Source organism: Gopherus flavomarginatus, chromosome 7 (genome assembly GCF_025201925.1).
Source record: "Gopherus flavomarginatus isolate rGopFla2 chromosome 7, rGopFla2.mat.asm, whole genome shotgun sequence".
In the NCBI taxonomy this organism is placed as follows: Eukaryota; Metazoa; Chordata; order Testudines; family Testudinidae; genus Gopherus; species Gopherus flavomarginatus.
The window spans coordinates 71,256,955-71,277,329 of NC_066623.1; the positions used below are offsets into that span (position 1 = coordinate 71,256,955).

Below are 20,375 nucleotides of genomic sequence, written 5' to 3' on the forward strand. Positions count from 1 at the left end.
CAGAGTCGCATCGCCTCGTGACATAGGGGAGAGGATCTGGTGCCGCCCTGCTTGTTGATATAGTACATGGTCGTCGTGTTGTCGGTAAACACCGCGACACAACGACCTCGAAGCTGGTGACAGAACGTTTGACAAGCAAGGCAGACCGCTCTCAACTCCCGCATGTTGATGTGCATCCTCACCTCCTGCGGGGACCACAGGCCCTGCGTTCTCAGGGTTCCCAGGTGGGCCCCCCAGCCGAGATCTGAGGCATCCGTTGTCAGGGACACTGAGTGCTGAGGGTGGTGGAAAGGGAGCCCCGCACACACTACGGACTGGTCTAGCCACCAGCCGAGAGAATCTAACACCCCCTGGGGGATTGTGATCAGCATGTCTAGTGGCTGCCTTGCCGGCCGGTAATGTCCAATGAGCCACAACTGGAGGGGCCTCATGCGGAGCCGAGCGTAACCGGTCACAAATGTGCATGCTGCCATGTGGCCTAACAGGGTTAGACATCTCCGTACTGATGTCAAGGGGGCTGCCCGCAATCGCTGAACGATCGCCGACAATGCCTGGAACCTCGGTAACGGCAGAAGAGCCCTGGCCACGGTGGCATCCAGGACGGCCCTGATGAACTCCACCCTCTGCGTGGGGATCAGGGTGGACTTGTCCATGTTGATCATGAGGCCCAAGGTAGCAAACAGGCCGGTGATCACGCGGACGTGGCTGCAAACTTGTAGTTCCGACGTGCCCCGAATTAACCAATCGTCTAGGTAAGGGAACACGTGGATACGACTGCGCCGAAGATGTGCCACAACGACTGCCATGCATTTTGTAAATACCCTCGGGGCCGTAGAAAGGCCAAATGGGAGGACTGCAAATTGGTAGTGAAGGGGGCCCACCACGAAACGAAGGAAACGTCTGTGGTGTGGCCAAATGGCGATGTGAAAATAAGCGTCCTGCATGTCGAGGGCGGCGTACCAGTCTCCCGGATCCACGGATGGGATAATGGTCCCCAGGGATACCATGCTGAACGTCAACTTCACCAGGTATTTGTTGAGCTCTCGCAGGTCGAGGATAGGCCTGAGGCCTCCCTTGGCCTTGGGGATCAGAAAGTAGCGGGAATAAAACCCCTTGCCTTTCTCGTTTTCCGGAACCGCCTCTATAGCTCCTTTGTTGAGGAGCGTCTGTACCTCCTGTCGAAGGAATTGCTCGTGAGAGGGGTCCCTGAAGAGGGACGAGGAAGGGGGGCGGGAAGGAGGAAACGATGTAAACGGCAGGCGGTATCCCGTCTGCACCGTACGCAAGATCCAGCGGTCCGATGTTATTTGGGTCCACGCCGGAAGGAAAAACGAAAGGCGGTTGGAAAACGGGGGGGAAGGATCCGTGGGGGAAACTGTTACTGCGCCCTCGGGCGCACCTTCAAAACGAAGGCTTGGGTCCAGGCGGGGGCTTAGAGGAGCTTTGATTCTGCCCCCCTTGGTTCCCCGAATGCCTACGCCTTCCATTCCTGCCACGGCGCCTATTGAGGTCCTGCCGTTGGCGGAACTGGGGGTATGGCCTGCGCTGCTGCTGCTGCTGTGGCCGGAAGGGTCTGCGCTGCGTTCCCGGCGTGTGCATCCCTAGGGAGCGCATAATGACCCGATTGTCTTTGAGACTCTTAAGTCTGGGGTCTGTCTTTTCCGAAAACAGGCCCTGGCCTTCGAACGGGAGGTCCTGGATGGTATGTTGGAGCTCCGGTGGAAGGCCAGAGACCTGCAGCCAGGAGATACGGCGCATCGTTACCCCCGAGGCGAGGGTGCGGGCAGCCGAGTCTGCAGCGTCTAAAGAAGCTTGCAACGATGTTCGTGCAACCTTCTTGCCTTCGTCTAGAATGGCCGCAAATTCTTGGCGGGCGTCTTGTGGCAGCAGCTCTTTAAATTTGTCCGCTGCCACCCACGAGTTAAACGCGTATCTGCTGAGCAGGGCTTGTTGGTTCGAAACCCTGAGCTGCAGGGCCCCAGCCGAGTAGACTTTGCGTCCAAGGAGATCCATACGTCTGGCCTCCCTGGATTTGGGGGCTGGAGCTTCCTGCCCATGATGCTCCCTGTCGTTCACCGACTGCACCACCAGGGAACACGGTGTCGGGTGGACGTGGAGGTACTCGTAGCCTTTGGAGGGGGCCATGTACTTCCTCTCGACGCTCCTCGCCGTAGGGGGGATGGAGGCCGGTGACTGCCAGATTGTATTGGCGTTGGCCTGGATCGTCCTAATGAAGGGTAGGGCGACCCTGGTGGGAGCATCAGATGAGAGGATGGTGACAATCGGGTCCTCGATCTCAGAGACCTCCTCGGCTTGTAGGCTCAGATTCTGAGCTACTCGCCTAAGGAGGTCTTGGTGCGCCCTGAGATCCAGCGGGGGAGGGCTACTGGAGGAGGTGCCAGCCACCGCTTCATCAGGGGAGGAGGATGAGGAGACCCCCGGCAAGAAAGTGTCCAATGGGGGGTCTCCCTCGGCCCTCGCCTCTGTCTCAGGAGCCAGAGCGGAGTCTTGCTACTTGGATCTTTCCTCTCCATCCGGGGAGGGAGGGGGGCGAGACAACGAAGCTTCCGGCACCCTGTGCTCCGCCGTCGCAGGCCTAGCAGGAAGCTGTTGGGGGCCCTGGGCTTGATGGTATGCCCAGGGGGTCCAAAACCCCCACTGCTGCGGACCTTGGTCCTGTTGCGGAGGGTCTTGGAATAGTGCCGCCTGCCTGTCGGTGCCCAGCACATACCTGCTGTCTGTCTGTGAAGACACCGACGGCTGCCTAGAAGGCCATGGCGGGGCCGACCCCGGCTGGTAAGGGTCTGCGCGGGTCGGCACCGAAGATCTTCTCAGTGCCGGGGATCGGTACCGGGAGTCATAGCGGTGCCGGGATCGGGACCGGGACCGGGTTCTGTCTCGGTGCCAGGATCTGGACCGGTACAGGCCGCTGCTTTGGTGCCGGGTTCGGGACCGGGACCTGCCACCGACACGGTGCCGGGAGGTCGACCGGGTCCGGGACCTGCCACCAGCTCGGTGCCGGGAGGTCGACCGGCGCGGCGAGTGACGGCGGGACTGGCTCCTGGAATCACGGTGCCGGTATCGGCGGCTGGAGTCAGACCGCGACCGTCTGGAGGTCGATCGGTGCCGCGAGTGCGACCGGTACCGCCGAGGGGAGCGGTGCCGGGACTGCGAGCGGTGGTGGGATCTTGATCGACCGTGGCGTCGGGACCTGGATCGCGAGCGCGAGTCCCGAGACGGTGCCGACATCATGGGCTTGCCTCTAGATGCGACCCACACCGGAGGTACCGGGGGTGGCAGCTGAGTAGACTCCGTTAAGGCGATAAGGTCCCGTGCCGAGGCGAAGGTCTCCGGCGTGGATGGGACCAATAGCTCAACCCCAGATCTTATGGGGGAGCTTGGCGGCACCGGACTCGACGGACCCACCGGGCCCGGAGTCGACGGTGCCGGTGGCGCCGCGGCCGATGTCGATGCCGGGCGCTCCAACCGGGTCTGCCTGGCTGGAGTAGCAGACGCTGACGGTCTCGGCTCTGCACCCGGTGCCGGAGAAGGTCGGTGCCGGGGAGTCTTCCCGGTGCCGGTGCGATCCGGTGCCGGCGCCGAGATCACGGCCTGCGAAGCCGCCGGGTCAAGTGCCGCCTCCATGAGGAGAGTCCTGAGTCTTTGGTCTCTCTCCTTTTTTGTCCTGGGCTTAAAAGCCTTGCAGATGCGGCACTTGTCCGATCTGTGCGATTCCCCCAGGCACTTCAGGCACGCGTCGTGGGGGTCGCTGGTAGGCATAGGCTTCTTACAGGCCGCACACTGCTTAAAGCCCGGCGAACCAGGCATGAGCCCGGTGCCAGGTGCCGGGAAGGGCTACAGCCCCCGGCGAACAACTATCTACAATACTATTTACACCTAATTACTTAACTAACTACACTTAACGATCTAACTAACAACTATAACAATAACGATAGTTAACAAGGAGAGCTAGGGACGTGGAGGACAGCTATGCCGCGCTCCACAGTTCCAACGACCGACACGGCGGTAAGAAGGAACTGAGGAGCGGGTGGGCCGGCAGGGGTATATATCGAGCGCCATGGCGGCGCCACTCCAGGGGGCGACCTGCCGGCCCACTGGAGTTGCTAGGGTAAAAAGTTTCCGACGAACGTGCACGCACGGCGCGCACACCTAACTGGAATGGATGTGAGCAATCACTCGAAGAAGAACCAACAGATGTCAACACTTTTCACAAAATTGTTTCTCCATTTTTCAGTCCAGCTCTGGTAAATATGCTGTCTCAGGACTGGTAGCTTAGAAATTTAAAGGACATTGTGTTATCCTGTAGTTACAAACTGTTACACCCAGCAGTTGACCATAGCCTCGGAGGCAGATTATCCTGTTGTGGAGCCCTGGGCCAGAGCAAGTGGGCCCCACCCCTTCTACCTGTAGTCATCCTCATCCAACTAGGTGCTCCTGCTGGGGAGCAAGGTCAGGGTGCAGGGGCTTGCTCAGCTCTACCCACTCAGTGCTCCTGCCAGCAACCAGGGGTGGGGGAAGGGGGCTCCCCCCCCAGGCAGGAGCGCTGGGTGGACAGAGCAGGATGGGCTACAGGGGTGCCCATTTTTCCAGGGCCCCCCAATTGTCCAGGGACCCTGGGCATGGGCCCCATTGGCCCAGTGACAAATCCACCACTGCATACCATCTATATATTGCTCCCACTCCCAGCACTTTCATACCCGATAGTGACAAACCAAGCTCCAGGCACAAACTCAGATTTCCCATTATAGACCTCAGTTCTGTTATCAAAAGAGGGCTGAGCTACTCCCAACACTGTGTTTCTGAGAAGGCCTCTGAGTACTACCATTAAATACTCTGTGAACAGATTCAGTAACATCTGAAATAGCCTTAGATATGCCTAATAACAGACAGTAACTCATTTACATTTTTACAATTGTTGTATGACAAATAAATGCCACTTGGTTATTAAATTAACTAAGGGGCCAGAGTGGACCAGGGAGAATCTGCCTCACGGTGTCTATTAGCCCCTGAAAAGTAATTAGCCTAACACAAGTCCAGTCTGGAAGGCTTTCCCCGCTGCACTGTAGTGATGAGAGCGAAGAAGCAGCTCTTTCCCGTTCACTTATTCCTATCATTGCAGACTGCCCTGTGCTGAAAGCAAGATATTTGAGATACTCAGTAGAGCCCATCTCCACCTACCTTTGCATTCCGGATAGACCATTGGATTGCCATTGCATCGCACCATAAAAGTAGATTGAGACAAATTAGTTGCAAATACATATCCTGGTTTGCAGTGAAGCTCAAGAAAATCACCATGTTTTAGGTACACCCATTGCGACATGTTCTTATTTGGTTTCCCATTCAGCTCTACCATCTGGTTTTCCATTTCTTCCACTGAGATAGCACATGGCTCTAAAACAAGAAAAAGGTTGGTTGTCTTGGTAACCTGCCAAGTAAGCACTTGTGTTTACACAAGTGATGAGTCTGATTCAGTGAATTTCTACATAAACCTCAAAGCCTAAGAAAGTAGTTTTTTTTTTTTTACCTAAACAAAGTGGTGCTTTTGTCCAATTTCCATTGTCACAGAAAGATCTGTTCTGTCCTTCCATTGCATAAAATTGTTGGCATTTGAATTCTACAAAGGAGCCAGGTGTGTATCCTTTTTCCAAGAAAGTAGTTATGTCTCCGTTCTCAATGGCAGGTGGACGGCTACAGTTTTTTCCTGTTTCTAAAGGGAAAAAATGACAATTATAATAATCTTATGCAAAAATGGTTATGATGTAATTTTTTGGCTTTCATACTGCACGTGTAAAATGGCTCCTTGTCCAATGTTAGGGAAACCCACATGTAAAAACCTCATGTGGCTGAGGTAGGCACAATGACCAAAATACTACGAGCCTCACCCTCAGCTGGTGTAGATTAGTGTTACTTCACCTGAACACAATGGGGCTATGTCAGTTTACACCAGCTGAGGATGTGGCTCTGAATTTCTTGGGTTGTATTCACTTAATTCAGATACAAATTTTTACAAGCTATGTATTTAATTGTATATCTTGTATTTTGTATGTACCTTTCTCTTTCACACTCTCGATTATACATATTTGTATTACATACAAAACACCATCAAAATCTATGTTAAGAGAGTATTAAGATTGCAAAATGAAGCATTCAAAATATGCATATGGATTACACTGAAGTCTTTAATCACCTGATCACACCCTATTTTTCCTGCAGGACATCTGCCTCATTCAGTGCACAGGCTGGCTGGTGCTCACTGAATGAGATAACTATTCAATATTACTTTTCATTCTCATCTTTCTACGTGCAGCCCATTGCCTTATTGGCCACATTACTCACAAATGCCAAAGGCAGGAGGAAGGCCATCCCAAACAAGTGATACTAAATGTGAAGCTGCACAGTGTTTTCAGTTGTTAGAAGCAGTCCCAGGGAGATGGGGAAGTGGACAAATGGCAGAGGATGCTGTCAGAAGCATATGCTTATCACATGGCTCTACAGTTTAGCACATGGACATCAAAACCACTATATATTTTCTATATATACAACAAAACTAAGTTAAAAGACTGTTAGGGCTACAAAGTGAAGCATCCCAAAAGTCAGGAAATTCCAAAGTTAAGGCTGCCTGTACAACCTTAACTTTGCTCCCTGTGTGTATACATTATGACTGGCCTTTAACTGCATAATCATACTGTATTTTTTCTTGAATAACCCTGCCTCATTCAGAGTGAAAGCTGAACAATGACTGAGGCAGCTGTTTAATACTCATTTTGCCGACAGTGTTCAATGTGAGCTCTGTTTCATTCACTATACATTCTGCAGTGGTCTGGAGCACCTCGACTCATGCAGTAAAAGACCTTCTCATTTACCATCTAATCTGCTTACTGAAGGAGAAATTCATCCTGGCACAGAAGAACAGCACAAAGTTTATGCACCATTTATGCCCTACCTTGTGCTGGCCCTCTGAACAGCAATGAATTCACCCTGAATGAGGCAGGAGCCCGGCGGAAAATACAGAATACCATCACGTAAGTGATGCCTACAGAGGGTGGTGTAGTGCCTCGTGAGTGATTATGGAAGGGACAGGTGTCACAGTCCACAACACTACATGCACCTACTTGACTGCACACAAGAAATCAAATTGAAGGGTTAAAATCTATGTGCATTTTATTTAACAACCTGGTATATGGATTGTGCCACCTTTTTTTCAGACCCAAAGTCCAGAGTTTGGTCAAGAGACCAGAGGCCTAGCAAATAGTGAGTAACTAAGAGAAAGCTGGGTAAACAGATAATCTTGTTTTGCTAAAATAGTCCTGGTCAGCAAATTGCCAGGTATTGAAGCTAAGAACTAAATAATTGTGTGTTATTCAAAAGTTGCAAATTGAACAAAGGATCTCTGTTCTTATTGTGTCAGTTTCTTCTGTAGGGAATGTTCTTCCCACAGATCTAACCTTGAATTTATGAAAATTAGAACGTTAGTACAAGATATGGCATCTTTTCACCTCCCTTTCCAGGGACCAATGCCTGCCTTAAGATATGAAGGAGACAATCTTTATTGCCATATACTTTCACTGTTTCTTTCCTTTAACCCCTAGGAATGTACCTGTTGGACAATCAAAGGAGTTGCTTCATTCCTATGGACTCCAAATCAGAATTCAACATATATATTTTATACTAATAACATTTCATCAAAGTATTAATTAAATGTTAACTTGAGACTATGGGCGGAGACATTATGTAACCTTTTAACCATTGGCTAATGTGCTATCTTGTCTTGCTGCAAAACCTATCCAGGGGTGTGGAACTGCCTACCCCATCATTTTCCCCTGTCCATGGAAAATCTATATATTCTATTGTAATCAATTGATTGACAGTGTCTCTGAGCCTAAGAAGCAAGGTGACCCTCCGCCAGTGCTGTGTGTCATAAACGCCTATGCTTGACCTCTACATGGTGTGGATTTATGTCCTTCAAAATAAAACTGAGAAACTGAATTATCAAAATATAGTGCAGATTTACCAGAGATACATGAAGGCAAGTCCATGTGCCCATTAACACACTTCCTGACGGAAGGGATTGTGAGGATATATCCTTCGCTGCACATAAATTCCAGCGTGTGCTCACTCTGAATCAATTGTGCATGTCTTCGCCTATTGGACAGAAGCAGATTTTTGGTCTCCAGTTGCTGTTTTGTGAGACTACATGGTGCTAAGGAAAAAACAGAAAAAATGAAAATGATAGAGCCTGATTCTTCAGTGTCCTGCATCTTGTGCAGCCATTTACCTGCTCTGTCATTAGTGACTGCATAGTGATTCTGTTTTGTACTCTCTCTCTGTAAAGAGCTTTGTAAGATGCAAGACAGTAGAGGATCAGACCCATTATCTTTATCAATATATAGATTGAAATGTATTTCTAACAACAACTATAAAATTCACATTGCTGACAAGGAAAAAAGAGGTATTTCTAAATGTTAATATAGATATGTATACACACACACACATATATAATGCAGTGCTGCCAAGGAAATAAGCCCTAAAAAAGAGTAATCCCTAAAGAGGAGAAACTGATGATGTATGTTTATTGGCCAAAGTCTATTCTTTCTGCAAATGACAAGCAAGAGCCTGCTCCTGCAGACCGGATGCATTCACGAGATCCCACTGAGACCGATGACACTACTTACATTCTGAGCACTTTTGTGAATAAGAATTGCATCTAAGACTAGCTCTTGCTGCTGGTGAAGTCAGTTGGAACAAGATAAGTAAAGAATTTGTGAGCAAGCCCATTTGCTCCTCCATACTGTAGTTGGTATTGTCCAGGACTTGCTGAAATTAGCCATTTCTTGATGGAAAGGCCTCAGCCCTCCTCTTCCTACACTACTAAAAGGTGCATCAATTATGTGGAACGAAAAGAGGCACTAAAAATTTGTCAGATAGAAATAGAAGTTCTAAAATCCTACATCATGCACACAATTTATATACAGACTTGGACTTGAAAAGGGCTATATCTGCTGGAGGTGGGTGGGAGTTCACAAGTTCTCAGGATGGAGGACAGCCCAGCCGAACCCGATGATGTCTTCCCTGGTCTGGGAGATGATCACATAATGCAAAGTGAACGTGTGAACCAAAGACCACATGGCGGCCCTAAAAATGTCCTGAATGGGGACGTGGGCCATGAAGGCAGCCGACTAGCCGTGGGTGGGGGGTGGGACACTGGGCAGCTCATAACAGGAACGGATGAACAAAGTGATCCAATTGGAAATGAGCTGGGTGGAAATCAGCTGGCCCCTCACACACTCAGCCGAGGCAACAGACAGTTGCAAGGACTTTCTGAATGGCTTAGTCCGCTCAAGATAGAAAGCCAGATGCCGCCGCACATCGAGCGTGTGAAGACAGCGCTCCTCACTGGATGCGCGGGGCTTGGGGCAGAGGACCAGTAGAAAAATGTCCTGACCCATGTGGTAGGTGGAGACCACCTTCAGGAAGAACGCAGGGTGTGGGCAGAGCTGGACCTTGTCCTTATGAAAGACCATGATTGGCAGCTTGGAGGTCAGGGCCCTGAGCTTTGAGACTCACCTGGCTGATGTGATTGCAATCAGGAAGGTCACCTTCCATGAGAGATTAGACCAGGAGCACGTGGCCAGTGGTTCAAACGGGAGCCCCATGAGATTAGCCAACACCAAGTTCAGGTCCCACTGTGGGACCGGGGGTCTAGAATATGGAAAAAGATGGCCCAAACCCTGAAGGAATCAGCCAATCATAGCATGGGAAAATACTGTGTGCCCTTGCACCGGCAGATGGAAGGCTGATATGACTGCCAGGTGTACTCTGACCGACGAGGGCACCAGGCCCTCGGTCCTCAGGTGGAGGAAGTAATCAAGGATAAGCTGAACCGGGGCAGTCACTGGGGAGATGCTCTGGTCCACCGCCCACCTAGAAAACTGGGACCACTTCACCAAATAAGCGTGACGAGTGGAAGGCCGTCTACTTTCGAGGAGGATGTGCTGAACCTGGTCCAAGCATGTCCTTTCCTCTCCACCAAACCACTGAGCAGCCACGCCATGAGGTGAAGAGCCGCTAGGTTGGGGTGGAGGAGGCGGTCCTGGTCCTGAGACAGCAGATCCGGGTGGAGCGGCAATGGCCACGGTGGAGTTACCGCCAGGCCTGTGAGGGTCCTGTAACAATGCTGCCTGAGCCATGCTGGGGCAATCAGGAGGACCCAGGCCTTGTCTGACTTTATCTTCTCTAGGATCCTGCTGATTACGGGGAATGGGGGATAGGCGTAGAGAAGCCAGTCTGACCAGGAGAGGAGAAAGGCATCAGAGATAGTGCCTCTCCCCAGGTTTCCCTTGAAGTAGGACTGGGGGCAACGCCAGTTCTGCCGAGTCGCAAATAGGTCCACCTGGGGAGTTCCCCACCTTTGGAAGAGCTGGTGGGCCACCTCCGGGTGGAGGGACCACTCGTGTTGCAAAGAAAAGTCCCTGCTCAAGTGATCCTCGCTCTCGTTCTGGGCACCCAGTAGGTGGAAGGCATTCAGGTGGATGCATGGGCTATACAGAAGTCCCACAGCCTGAGGGCTTTGCAGCAGAGGGCAGAGGATTGCCTTGCCTGTTGATATAGAACATCAAGGCCATGTTGTCCGTGAGGAGTCTGACTACCTTGCCCTTTAGGTGGGAGTGGAAGGCCATACACACCAGCGGTGCAGCCCTGAGCTCCTTGACGTTTATATGTAGGACCAGGTCTTGAGCCGACCGCAGATTTTGGGTCTGAAAGTTCCCCACATGGTCCCCCCAATCCAGGTCTGATGCATTGGACATCAGCTCCAATGACGGTGCCCTGTCCCTGAACAGGACCCCTTGGAACATGTTGTTTGGGGTGGACCACCACCATAGGGAGGCAATCACAGAATCCAGCATGGTGAAGACCTTGTTCATCCTGTCCGTGGCCTGGGAAAACTTCGAGGCCAACCAGAGCTGGAGGGGCCTCATCCTGAATCTGGTGTGACAGACCACATATGTGCATGCCGACATGAGAGAGGCTCTGGCTGATTCTGCGTCCAGGAGCACCCCGATAAAGTCTATGCGTATGACTGGGACTAACGTGGATTTGGTGCTGTTTACCAACAGGCCCAAGGCAGTGCATGTGGACAGGAGGAGCACCACGTGATCCCTCACCAGCGACCGGAAGATGCCCTTGACAAGCCAATCATCCAGATGGGGAATATCTGGACCCCCTACCATCTGAGGTAAGCCACTACCACCAACATGCATTTTGTAAGCACCCTGGGGGCAGTGGACAGACCAATTGGGAGGACCATGAACTGGTAATGATTCTGTCCCACCACGAAAAGGAGGAAGCATCTGTGCCCCTCGAATGTGTGGATGTGGAAGTACTTGTCCTGTAGATCGAGGGCAGAGTACCAGTACCTAGGATCCAGGGAGGGGATGATGGAGGCCAGGGAGACCATGCGGAACTTGAGCTTCACCATGTACTGATTCAGGCTTTAGAGGTCCAGGATGGGCCTGAGCCCCCCGTGGGCCTTTGGGATAAGGAAATAAAGGAAGTAATACCCCTTGCCCATGAACTCCTCAGGCATCGCCTCTATCACTCCTAGTCCTAGGAGCCCCCCCACCTTCTGTCCTCTGTCCCAGATTTACCACCGTGCCACTGCAAAGAGGGAGTCTTCTTGGCCCTCTTGGAATACCCTGTGGATAGGGAGTGGGGCTGACTGGTCAATGGTACCAGAGGGTCACAGAGTACCGATGCTGTGGTGCTGGGTACTGGTTCGGAGCAGCATGCCGGGGTTGGGGTCAGCACCAACTCCATTAGGATGGCCTAATGTCCCTTTCTCTTTTGGTTCGAGGCTTAAACGACTTGCAAATCTTGCACCTTTCACTGATATGGGTTTCTCCCAAGCAGTGCAAACAGTCTGCATGCGGGTCACTCCTTGGCATAGCATACCTGCAAGACCCCAGGGCGGGCTCACTGACTACCTAAACTAACTAAACAGCTAACTAACTACAGGTACTAACATTGAATTAACAACAGTTCTGGGGACAAGCTATAGCAAAGCTGGAACAGAGCAGTTCCAACGCACCTTCACTGGCAGCTCTCTTTATACCGAACCAGGCAGGCGCCACTCCAGGGGCTGTGGGGGGCACTCCTCACTACGGGTACTGCTAGGGGAAAAACTTCCAGAACTGATACACATGGCGAGTACGCACACCTATTGTGGAATACACATGTGCAATCACTCGAAGGGCAACCCAGATACACATCCGTCTGGTTTGTATATAACTTTGTCTAAGTCAAGTAGCCAGGATTTCAATTATCTGAGGTCCTAACAAGCAGTATAATCTTAGAGTATCCCCTAAAAGGATGAGAAGCCCCTGTACAATAGCCAGTAGCTCTAGGATACTTTGCTTTTAATAAGACTCCCCCTTATACACTGTAAGTAAAAATATCACATACATTCAGTATCCTGAACATTACAGTGCTAAATTAGCAGGGTATCAGCTAATTTGTTTAGTAAACTACATTAAAAGAAAATCAACTCACACCCTGTCTCTAATTGCAACAACTAATGTAGAATTCATGAACTTTCTAATAGAATTTTGGAATTTTAATCACTTCCATGCCTCTTACAATAATGCATATGTAAAAAATAACAATAGTGCATTGGACCTTTGCAGGTATGTTGAATATTTCACTTCTTTACACGCTGTAGCATGTATATAGTGCACATCCCCCAAGTTTATCTCGGCATATCCTGTTGGAATATCTCCCTCATTCAGTGGCTTTTTCCTTGCTTTCAGGGGAGGACTTTTAGCAGTGAAGCAGGCCATGATAAATGGAGAGATGCACCCCTCTGTACCCTTCTCCAAGGTACAGCCTTAGGGGGCCCATCAACTCCTAGGGTCACTGAAATGAGGATCTTGATAATTATTATTTGCCAATTTCTCCTAATGCTGCAGCTCTCTTCTCTTTCTTATGATGATACAATGGTGTTTCATCTCCATATTCTTTGTTATGGATATTTTTACACCATGCCTCCAGTAGTCAGGTCTTGTGTCATTGCTCGCATTTAGGGTTAACAACAAAAATCTTGGAATTTGATAAAATGGAGAAAATTCTCTCTTCTGGAATATAAATAAACAAACTTAGACGTTCTGTTGTCTTATTATAAAAGAGAACCACCTAATTCAAATTTCAGATTTGAACCTATTTGGTGATCTGCAGAGATCTCATTATAGAAACTTGTAGGAACCAGATATGCTTGAGCCATAAACGAGATAGTTGGATCCAAGGATCAAGTGTGGTCCATCGGAGACATGAATCAGCTCTGAATTCTGATACCACTTTCCCTGTCCCCCATAATTGAGGAGCGTTTGAATTCATGGGTTTGATTTGGGTCCATCTTTACTAAAGAACCAGCCTGTGGGAAAAAGCAAAGAAGCAGTTCCCCTTACCCAAACACTGTGGTGCAGGTGTCCAGGTTTGCCCACTGCATGTGATCCATTCTGTTCCCATCAGGCTGTAACTAGGATTGCACTTGTACTGCACTTTGTCACCTTCCCTATACTCCAATTTGTCATCACTAACAATCTCCCCAAAATCAATGGCAGGCGGCTCTTCACATGCTGGAGCTGCAATAGATGCACAGACATTATTGTTGTTGATTGATGTAAGGAAATATTCTAAGATCATTTAGCTTACTAATAAACACCTTATGGGTGGAGTTCACAATTCATTTATTTTCGTAATTTATAATTCATCTATCAACATGGTACCTGGGAACACTACTGCACAAACACACACAATGCTCAGTCACTGCAATAACCTGACAGAAAAGGGAGAAGAGGAGAGAGATGCTTTACATTAGACTAAGGTTTGGCTGCACTGATGAGCCTTGCACCATGCACTGAACATCAGCAACACATTACCACAGGGAGGGAGCACCACAGTTGTGGACCCTCCACATGCAAGTACGTCCTGCCTCCAGTCCCCAAGAGTGCACTTCAAGGGATTGCCTGTGGCAGTGCCTCAGCTGATCTGAATTGTCACAATGGTGTACAAGGATGGAAGGAGCCTCCAGTGTGTCACATCATGTATGGTTTTATAGACTAAAACCAACACCTGGAACTGATCACTATACAGCAAATATATATATATAGGAGAAAGAGGAGGTCTAGAGACAGGCAACTATGATGAGGAGCATAGAAAGAGCCAGGAAACTGATACCATGAAGAATGTATTAATACGCTACACAGTTCTGCTCCAAAGAACATCTTTGTTCAGACCCACAACAGTATTCTCTGAAATGGGTAAAAGCCACTTTGCAATTCTTCCATAAACGTCCTTGTAATATAGGAGAAAAAATGGATTGTGGATTATGAATATAACCAACAGAATTAATGTCGAGTTACAGTCAAAAGTAGATGAGCAGGAGATGAATTGGGTCTCATATGTATAACAGGGCTGGGGTGGAAAACAGCACACAACAATCAATATGGAGGTCTCACTGCATTACATAATGTGGGCTCCAATATTGACCCCTCTTTTCTCCCACTTGATGGTCTGGTCCTTGTTTACCAACTAAATTGATACATGCTGTCCTTTCTTCTGTAGGGTGGATTACACAATGTCTTAACGATGGATGGGCTCCTTTACCAAAGTGTTTCCATGGGTAATTTAATGGTTGAAGAACTCTCTACCTTTGTCATATTGGTCCTTTCTTCCTGGCCATCAGATGAGCATTGTGCTCATGTATGGGGCAAAGTTTTGGGTTCATATGGGGAAATTTACATCACTGAGGGATCCTAGGATTATGTCTGGATCTTTCTTTAATTGTTTCTTCTCACTTTGACAAGTCACAATCTATTGTTTGGGAAGGTGTCAGTATCATAAATAAAAGAACTTACTGCCAGTGTCTGATTTTATTTAAACCGTAAGGACAAATTTTATGTAAAGCACTAGAGTTTCAGAACTCTTTCTACTGATTGTGGTTGCCTTAGATGTCTTGGGTTTCCTCCTGTGGTCCCTTTTCTCCACCCTACAGAATAAAGGAAGGTACATTCAAATAATAAAGTACTAAAGCTGAGGTGAGAACTGATGAGTGAGTATTCAGAATTTATCAAATGGAATTTTTCTTGCATGTACCTTGTAATATTATACATTTTAAACTTTTCTTTTGAAGTGAGACCCTGTGGCTACCCACATCTAGAAAATGGAGCATTAATTATTATGAATACTACAAAGAATGAGCCTTTCCAGCACGGTCAGGTGTATCAAAGTACTACAGATGTCTTGATGGTTACATATCTAAAAGCAAGGAGAGGTGGAATCTAATCAACTGTACTAAAGAGGGCTGGGATCCAATGCCAAAATGCCTTAGTAAGTAAATGTATATTTGCCTTAATTTCTTAAATGTCTTAGTGTACTATAAATACTAATAATTACATAAAGCAGCAGCAGCACTGGCAGGAACAAGGACCGGGGTGGTGTGGGATGGGGGAAGGGCAGGGTGTTACAACACTGCTCTATTCCAATACCTACATTTCCCTGTCAAAGTTGTCATCCAGGAGCATGAATGTCTCTTTAAAAAGACTTCTCCTCATACCTGGAGCAACAGAATTAGAAGGAACCAGGGCTGGGGACAGATCTTACATAGACAGGTTGAGGGATTTGGAGAGGGGTTGTTCTTGTCTCTCCTTTTCCTTCGTCCCCAGTGCTGGACCCTCAACCAGCATTTCCATCCCTGAAACAAAGGGATAGGGATGAGGTTGGACTTAACAGTCTCTGAGAGTAAGAGTTGCGGAGAGAAGCTCAGGTCTGGTAGGTTTAGAATGATCAATTATAACCTGTGTGGGTAGAGACCCATGGGAAGTGGTATGGTAGGCTGCGAAATCTTCTCAACGGGAGTACAGGCTCTTTAGTGTTTGGGGATATTCAGTTGTAAGGGTAGGAAAAAAAGTCTCACAGAAAGGTGAAATGACTTCCAAAGTTCTCACAAGAAGTCAGTGGCAGAGTCAGGAGTAAAACCCAGGTCTCCTGATTCCCATGCCTGTGTCCTATCCATTAGACCAGTGTTTCTCAGCCAGAGCGTTGTGACCTCCAAGAGAGGTCACAAAAGACCACGAGAGGGGTTGTGTGATGTTGAAAATGTTATAATCTAAAGCAAAGGAAGTCTTGCTCCCACAATTCCCGCACACCCTCACCCTTCAAGGTCACGTCTTCTCTATCAACATCTTGAAACACACACAAATAATATATATAGGCTGGGTACCTGGAAGATTGCTTCTGGGATGGATACTAATTGCAGGGCTGGGGAGGCAGAAAGAGCCAAAGAGCTTTCTCAGATTAGTTTTCATAAAGCTAGAGCCTTACTACATGAAGTGGAAAGCTTTGATTTCCAGTTGGAGAAACCTGTGACCTACACCCAAGTTTTCTCAGTCTGCTACTCAGAGTGTTTCATGGAGCACCTATAAATGTATTAAAGTCTGGCCAGCCCTGTTCCCTGGCCCTTCAGAGAGTCTTCAGCCCTGTTTCCATCACCACTCATCACAGCCTGATCCCAGACCCATGACAGTTCTTGCTCCTCCTGTCTGCAGCCTTGCACCTCAGCTACCTCAGTATATGTCCTAATTCTAGGTCTGAAACCAGTCCCAAGTCAGCCCTTCTCCTGCGATACCATCATGCCAAATCTACACCAGCTCTTCCACTGAGGGAACACTTAATCACCGAGGGCACAAATCACCTCCTTTGAGAGTGCTGAAAGTCTGTAGGAAGAGTGGTCCTGCTTTCCTCCATGAGACTTTACCAGGTCCACCAGCCACCAAAATGTATCTCCACACTGGAGCTGGGAGCTGCACTGAGCACACATCCTTCCCCCTCTGCCTGATCTGCTCCAGACTCCCCTAATTCAACGCCCCACCTCACTGCCTTCTCGCACTCTTAGCAGTTTGGAATGCAGTTCAATGCTGTAGTAGTTAAAATGATAAATACTAAGAGATTCACACTTATAGCTTTGTGCCCTCAGTGATTAACAGTTTAACCAGTGAGCACTTCATCATTTAGGGTGGCTTGGCTAATGGTTACACAGACAATCATAACTTTTTAATTTCAAAACTGAAATTATAATTGCTTATACTAGGCATGGGGCTGAACAATAATTGGCACTGTAGGGATTTTTGAGCATATGAACTATTCTGTCTTACAGCTAGAAATGGCAGAAATATCATTTTTTTCTTACTTTTGCTTTTAGAAAAAGACTCATTTTTTGAGGCCTGGATGTTTGAAATTTTTTTTTCTACATTTAAAAAACTTCCTGAAAATCCCCCTTAGATTAATTATAAAGTTGCTGTCAGGAATCACTACTACCTGTGAAAACTTAGAGAGGAATGCGTCAAAACAATACTTATAATTGGATTCTGTCTGAATGAAATAGTGTTGTGAGTACGTACAGTACTTTACAGGGCTCAGACAAGGATGAGGTCCCTTCTCCAAAGAATTTACAGTCAAATTCAGACCATCACAATGCACAGGATAGCAGTTCTAGTACCAGGACAGTAGACTCAGAGACTTTGGTGGTTAAAATAATGTAGAAAGTGACAATAGAAGAGTTGAATTCTAAGGAGGGGGTGGGGTCTGAAGTAGAGGATCCTTTCTGCACAGAGTGGGCGGCTCTTCCCCGGGACTGTCTTGATAGGAGGCACAAAACCACAAGAATCTCACACTTCAATCACAGTCACACCTTCCTGGCACTCACGACTCATGCAGGTGAGTGAGAAAGGGTTAAAAAAATATTCAGGGGGTCAAAATTTTGGTCTTGAGCCTCATTCTTTGCTTCCCAGCTCTAAGAGACATGGTGGGCTGTGGAGTCAGCATGCTTAGCTCTGGTTAGGATCTTGGCAGAAAGGAGCAACTTGTGTTTCTCTGTGGCAAATCTTCAGAGTCAGCGTCAGCGATAAGTGGGTGAATAATGACTTAGCATGAAGCCTTAGGAGCTCAGGATGAAATCCTGGTGCCATGGAAGTCAATGGCAAAACTCCTATTGACTTCTGTGTGGTCTGGTTTTTGCCCTTGGGTAACAGCTGATGAGTTGGGAATGGAATTGCTTCAAGAACAGTCAGAGGATACTTTAAAGAAAAAAATGCCCAGTTGCTAGAAAAGATGCCCAGTTCCTAGATGCACTTAATCTTTTTGTCTTTAGGAAAGTGTTGTCAGTCATTTCGAAGGTGGTAAATTTATATATAACTATGGGAAAAATTACCACAAAGTTGATGAAATTTCATGTGTGTGTGTTCATGAATATAGTCCTGAAAATCTGCATACCAATGTTATATGAACAAAAAACAACTGGTTGCCTTCTCCAAGATGCATCCATAACAGTAACTAGCATTTATGTTCTACTGTGTTCCTGTTTAAAGCTCTAAACATGTTACTATCTTGGTCTGCCTAAGAGAAACACAAAAATACCAATTCTAGCAGGAGACTTGCTATGGCCATGTACATTTCTGACATGAGCAACTGTGCAATCATGTTGCTGTGATATTTGCCCTTCCTCACTCAGTCCGTTCCTGCTGTTGTCACCCCCACTGGTTGTGTCATATCTAGTAGTTAGATTGTAAACTCCTTGGAACCGGTATTAGGTATTTTCTCATCTTCTGTGAAGAGCCATTTGTACTTTTGGGTGCAATAAATAACAGTAATAATTCTCAGCCTGCACCTGTTTTTCCTTATCCCCACTCCACTCCCCATCTCTGCAACTGTGCTTCTGCTCTCAGTTTTGGCTCCTGGCATAACAGTGGCCCTTCAAAGTCGGGAGGAGCAATTAGCCGGAAAGTCCTGCACAACACCTGCAGCCCTGGAGCATGTACAGTGCAGACAGAATCTTGAGAGAATTTATCCATCAAACACTAACAAGTCTCTACTGTGAAAACTGAGATTTTTCTGTGCTTATAACTTGGCCAGATTTGGGAAGCATAGAAAAAGTCAGATGCCTGACACCAGGTGGAAATCCCAGCCAGATTTCAATTTCTTACGCCAAAGAACATGGGTGCTAGGGCTCCTTAACTAAATATTTGTAAGAATATGTTAACACACGCAAAACAAAATATTTCTTCCTCATTTCATTGTTATAAATGGCTGAAATATCTATTTTAACAGAAACTTTCCAAACAAAATTCAAACTGAGGATGACACTCAGCATAGACAATTTCAGCCAGAATGATTAAAGTTTGACAAAGTTATAAGCAACTGAAAACTAGGTCTTATAATGCAAAGTGTTGGGCATCCTATTAACAGGTGTCACTATCTGAGCCATCTATAATCCAGGCAAATTGTGACATTTAGTGACCAGCCCGTGTCCAGGACATATACAATCTGATGGTCTGAGTTATTTTATTTCTCACCCCTATAAGCTTTTCCTACCAGTCAGGAAGTGACGGCTTTAGAAATTACAGCAGAACAGAAATTGGAAGGCAGAGCCACCACTATAGGGCACACACTTCTCCTGTCTGATAGGATGCCTGCTTCTTGTGGCACATCTTGGAATAGGTAACCAGCCATTTTTTGTGCATTCTGTGGTCTTTTCCCTGTTGTCAGAATGAGAGTGAAATCTATTATTAGATTCTACTCTGATTATATCCTCTTTTCTGAACACTCTGTTCAGGGTGGTGGTTTTCATTATTCTCTGCTGGAGGATCACATGCAATTACTAAACAGAAAGACAAACAAGTTTAACTGGAAACAGGACATTAGGCTGTAAATTCCCTTCAATTAACATTTATAGCCATCTTTTTTTTTTCCTAACTCCAAGGATTGCATTATAGAAGCATTTTCTGCACAAGACTGTCAAGGTGAGATCCCTGTGGACTTGATGAAGTCTATATCTCTTCTCCTATCTTTGCTGCTGGGAGGATCTGCTTAGTGTAATTTTATTTTATTTTTTAGGTGGGGAGCAGGTAGTTGTTGTTATAAGTGTCATTCTGATTAGAACGGAAAAGCTTTATCAAAAAAGGAGAGTCTTGCAGCGAGACCAAAAGTTGGGCAGATATTATTTGTCTAATCTCTTCTGGAAGTTCATCCCACAGCTGGAAACCTTTCACCAAAAGTGCCTTATATCCTGCTCACACACACTCCTAGGCTGGTGATGGCATTGTCCCAGACCAGTGCAACAGTCTTGCCATGTCATAAATGCAGATGGGATTTCCAGTGTAGCTGGGACCTGATCTACTACTGGCTCTGTGATCAAGATCAGGAGACCACCCGCAATATGCGGGTTCCGAGAGCAGAACCCTCCCTGCTCATTCCAAGTGCAAGGTCTACCCCTTCCTCCAAACAGATAGGCTGGTTTAATTGTGAGT

General features: G+C 47.6%; 1 protein-coding gene across 1 annotated transcript in view; it reads right to left on the reverse strand.

Moving 5' to 3' along the window:
• The window catches only part of LOC127056008 (complement factor H-like), a 376,051-nt gene that overhangs the window by 349,581 nt on the left and 6,095 nt on the right, over positions 1–20,375 (reverse strand). Inside the window, exons 3-6 of the mRNA XM_050963650.1 lie at positions 13,479–13,655; positions 8,033–8,221; positions 5,546–5,728; positions 5,200–5,412 (exon numbers count right to left, since the gene is read on the reverse strand). Of these exons, the coding sequence (XP_050819607.1) occupies positions 5,200–5,412; positions 5,546–5,728; positions 8,033–8,221; positions 13,479–13,655 (762 nt within the window). The remainder of the gene's footprint in view (positions 1–5,199; positions 5,413–5,545; positions 5,729–8,032; positions 8,222–13,478; positions 13,656–20,375) is intronic.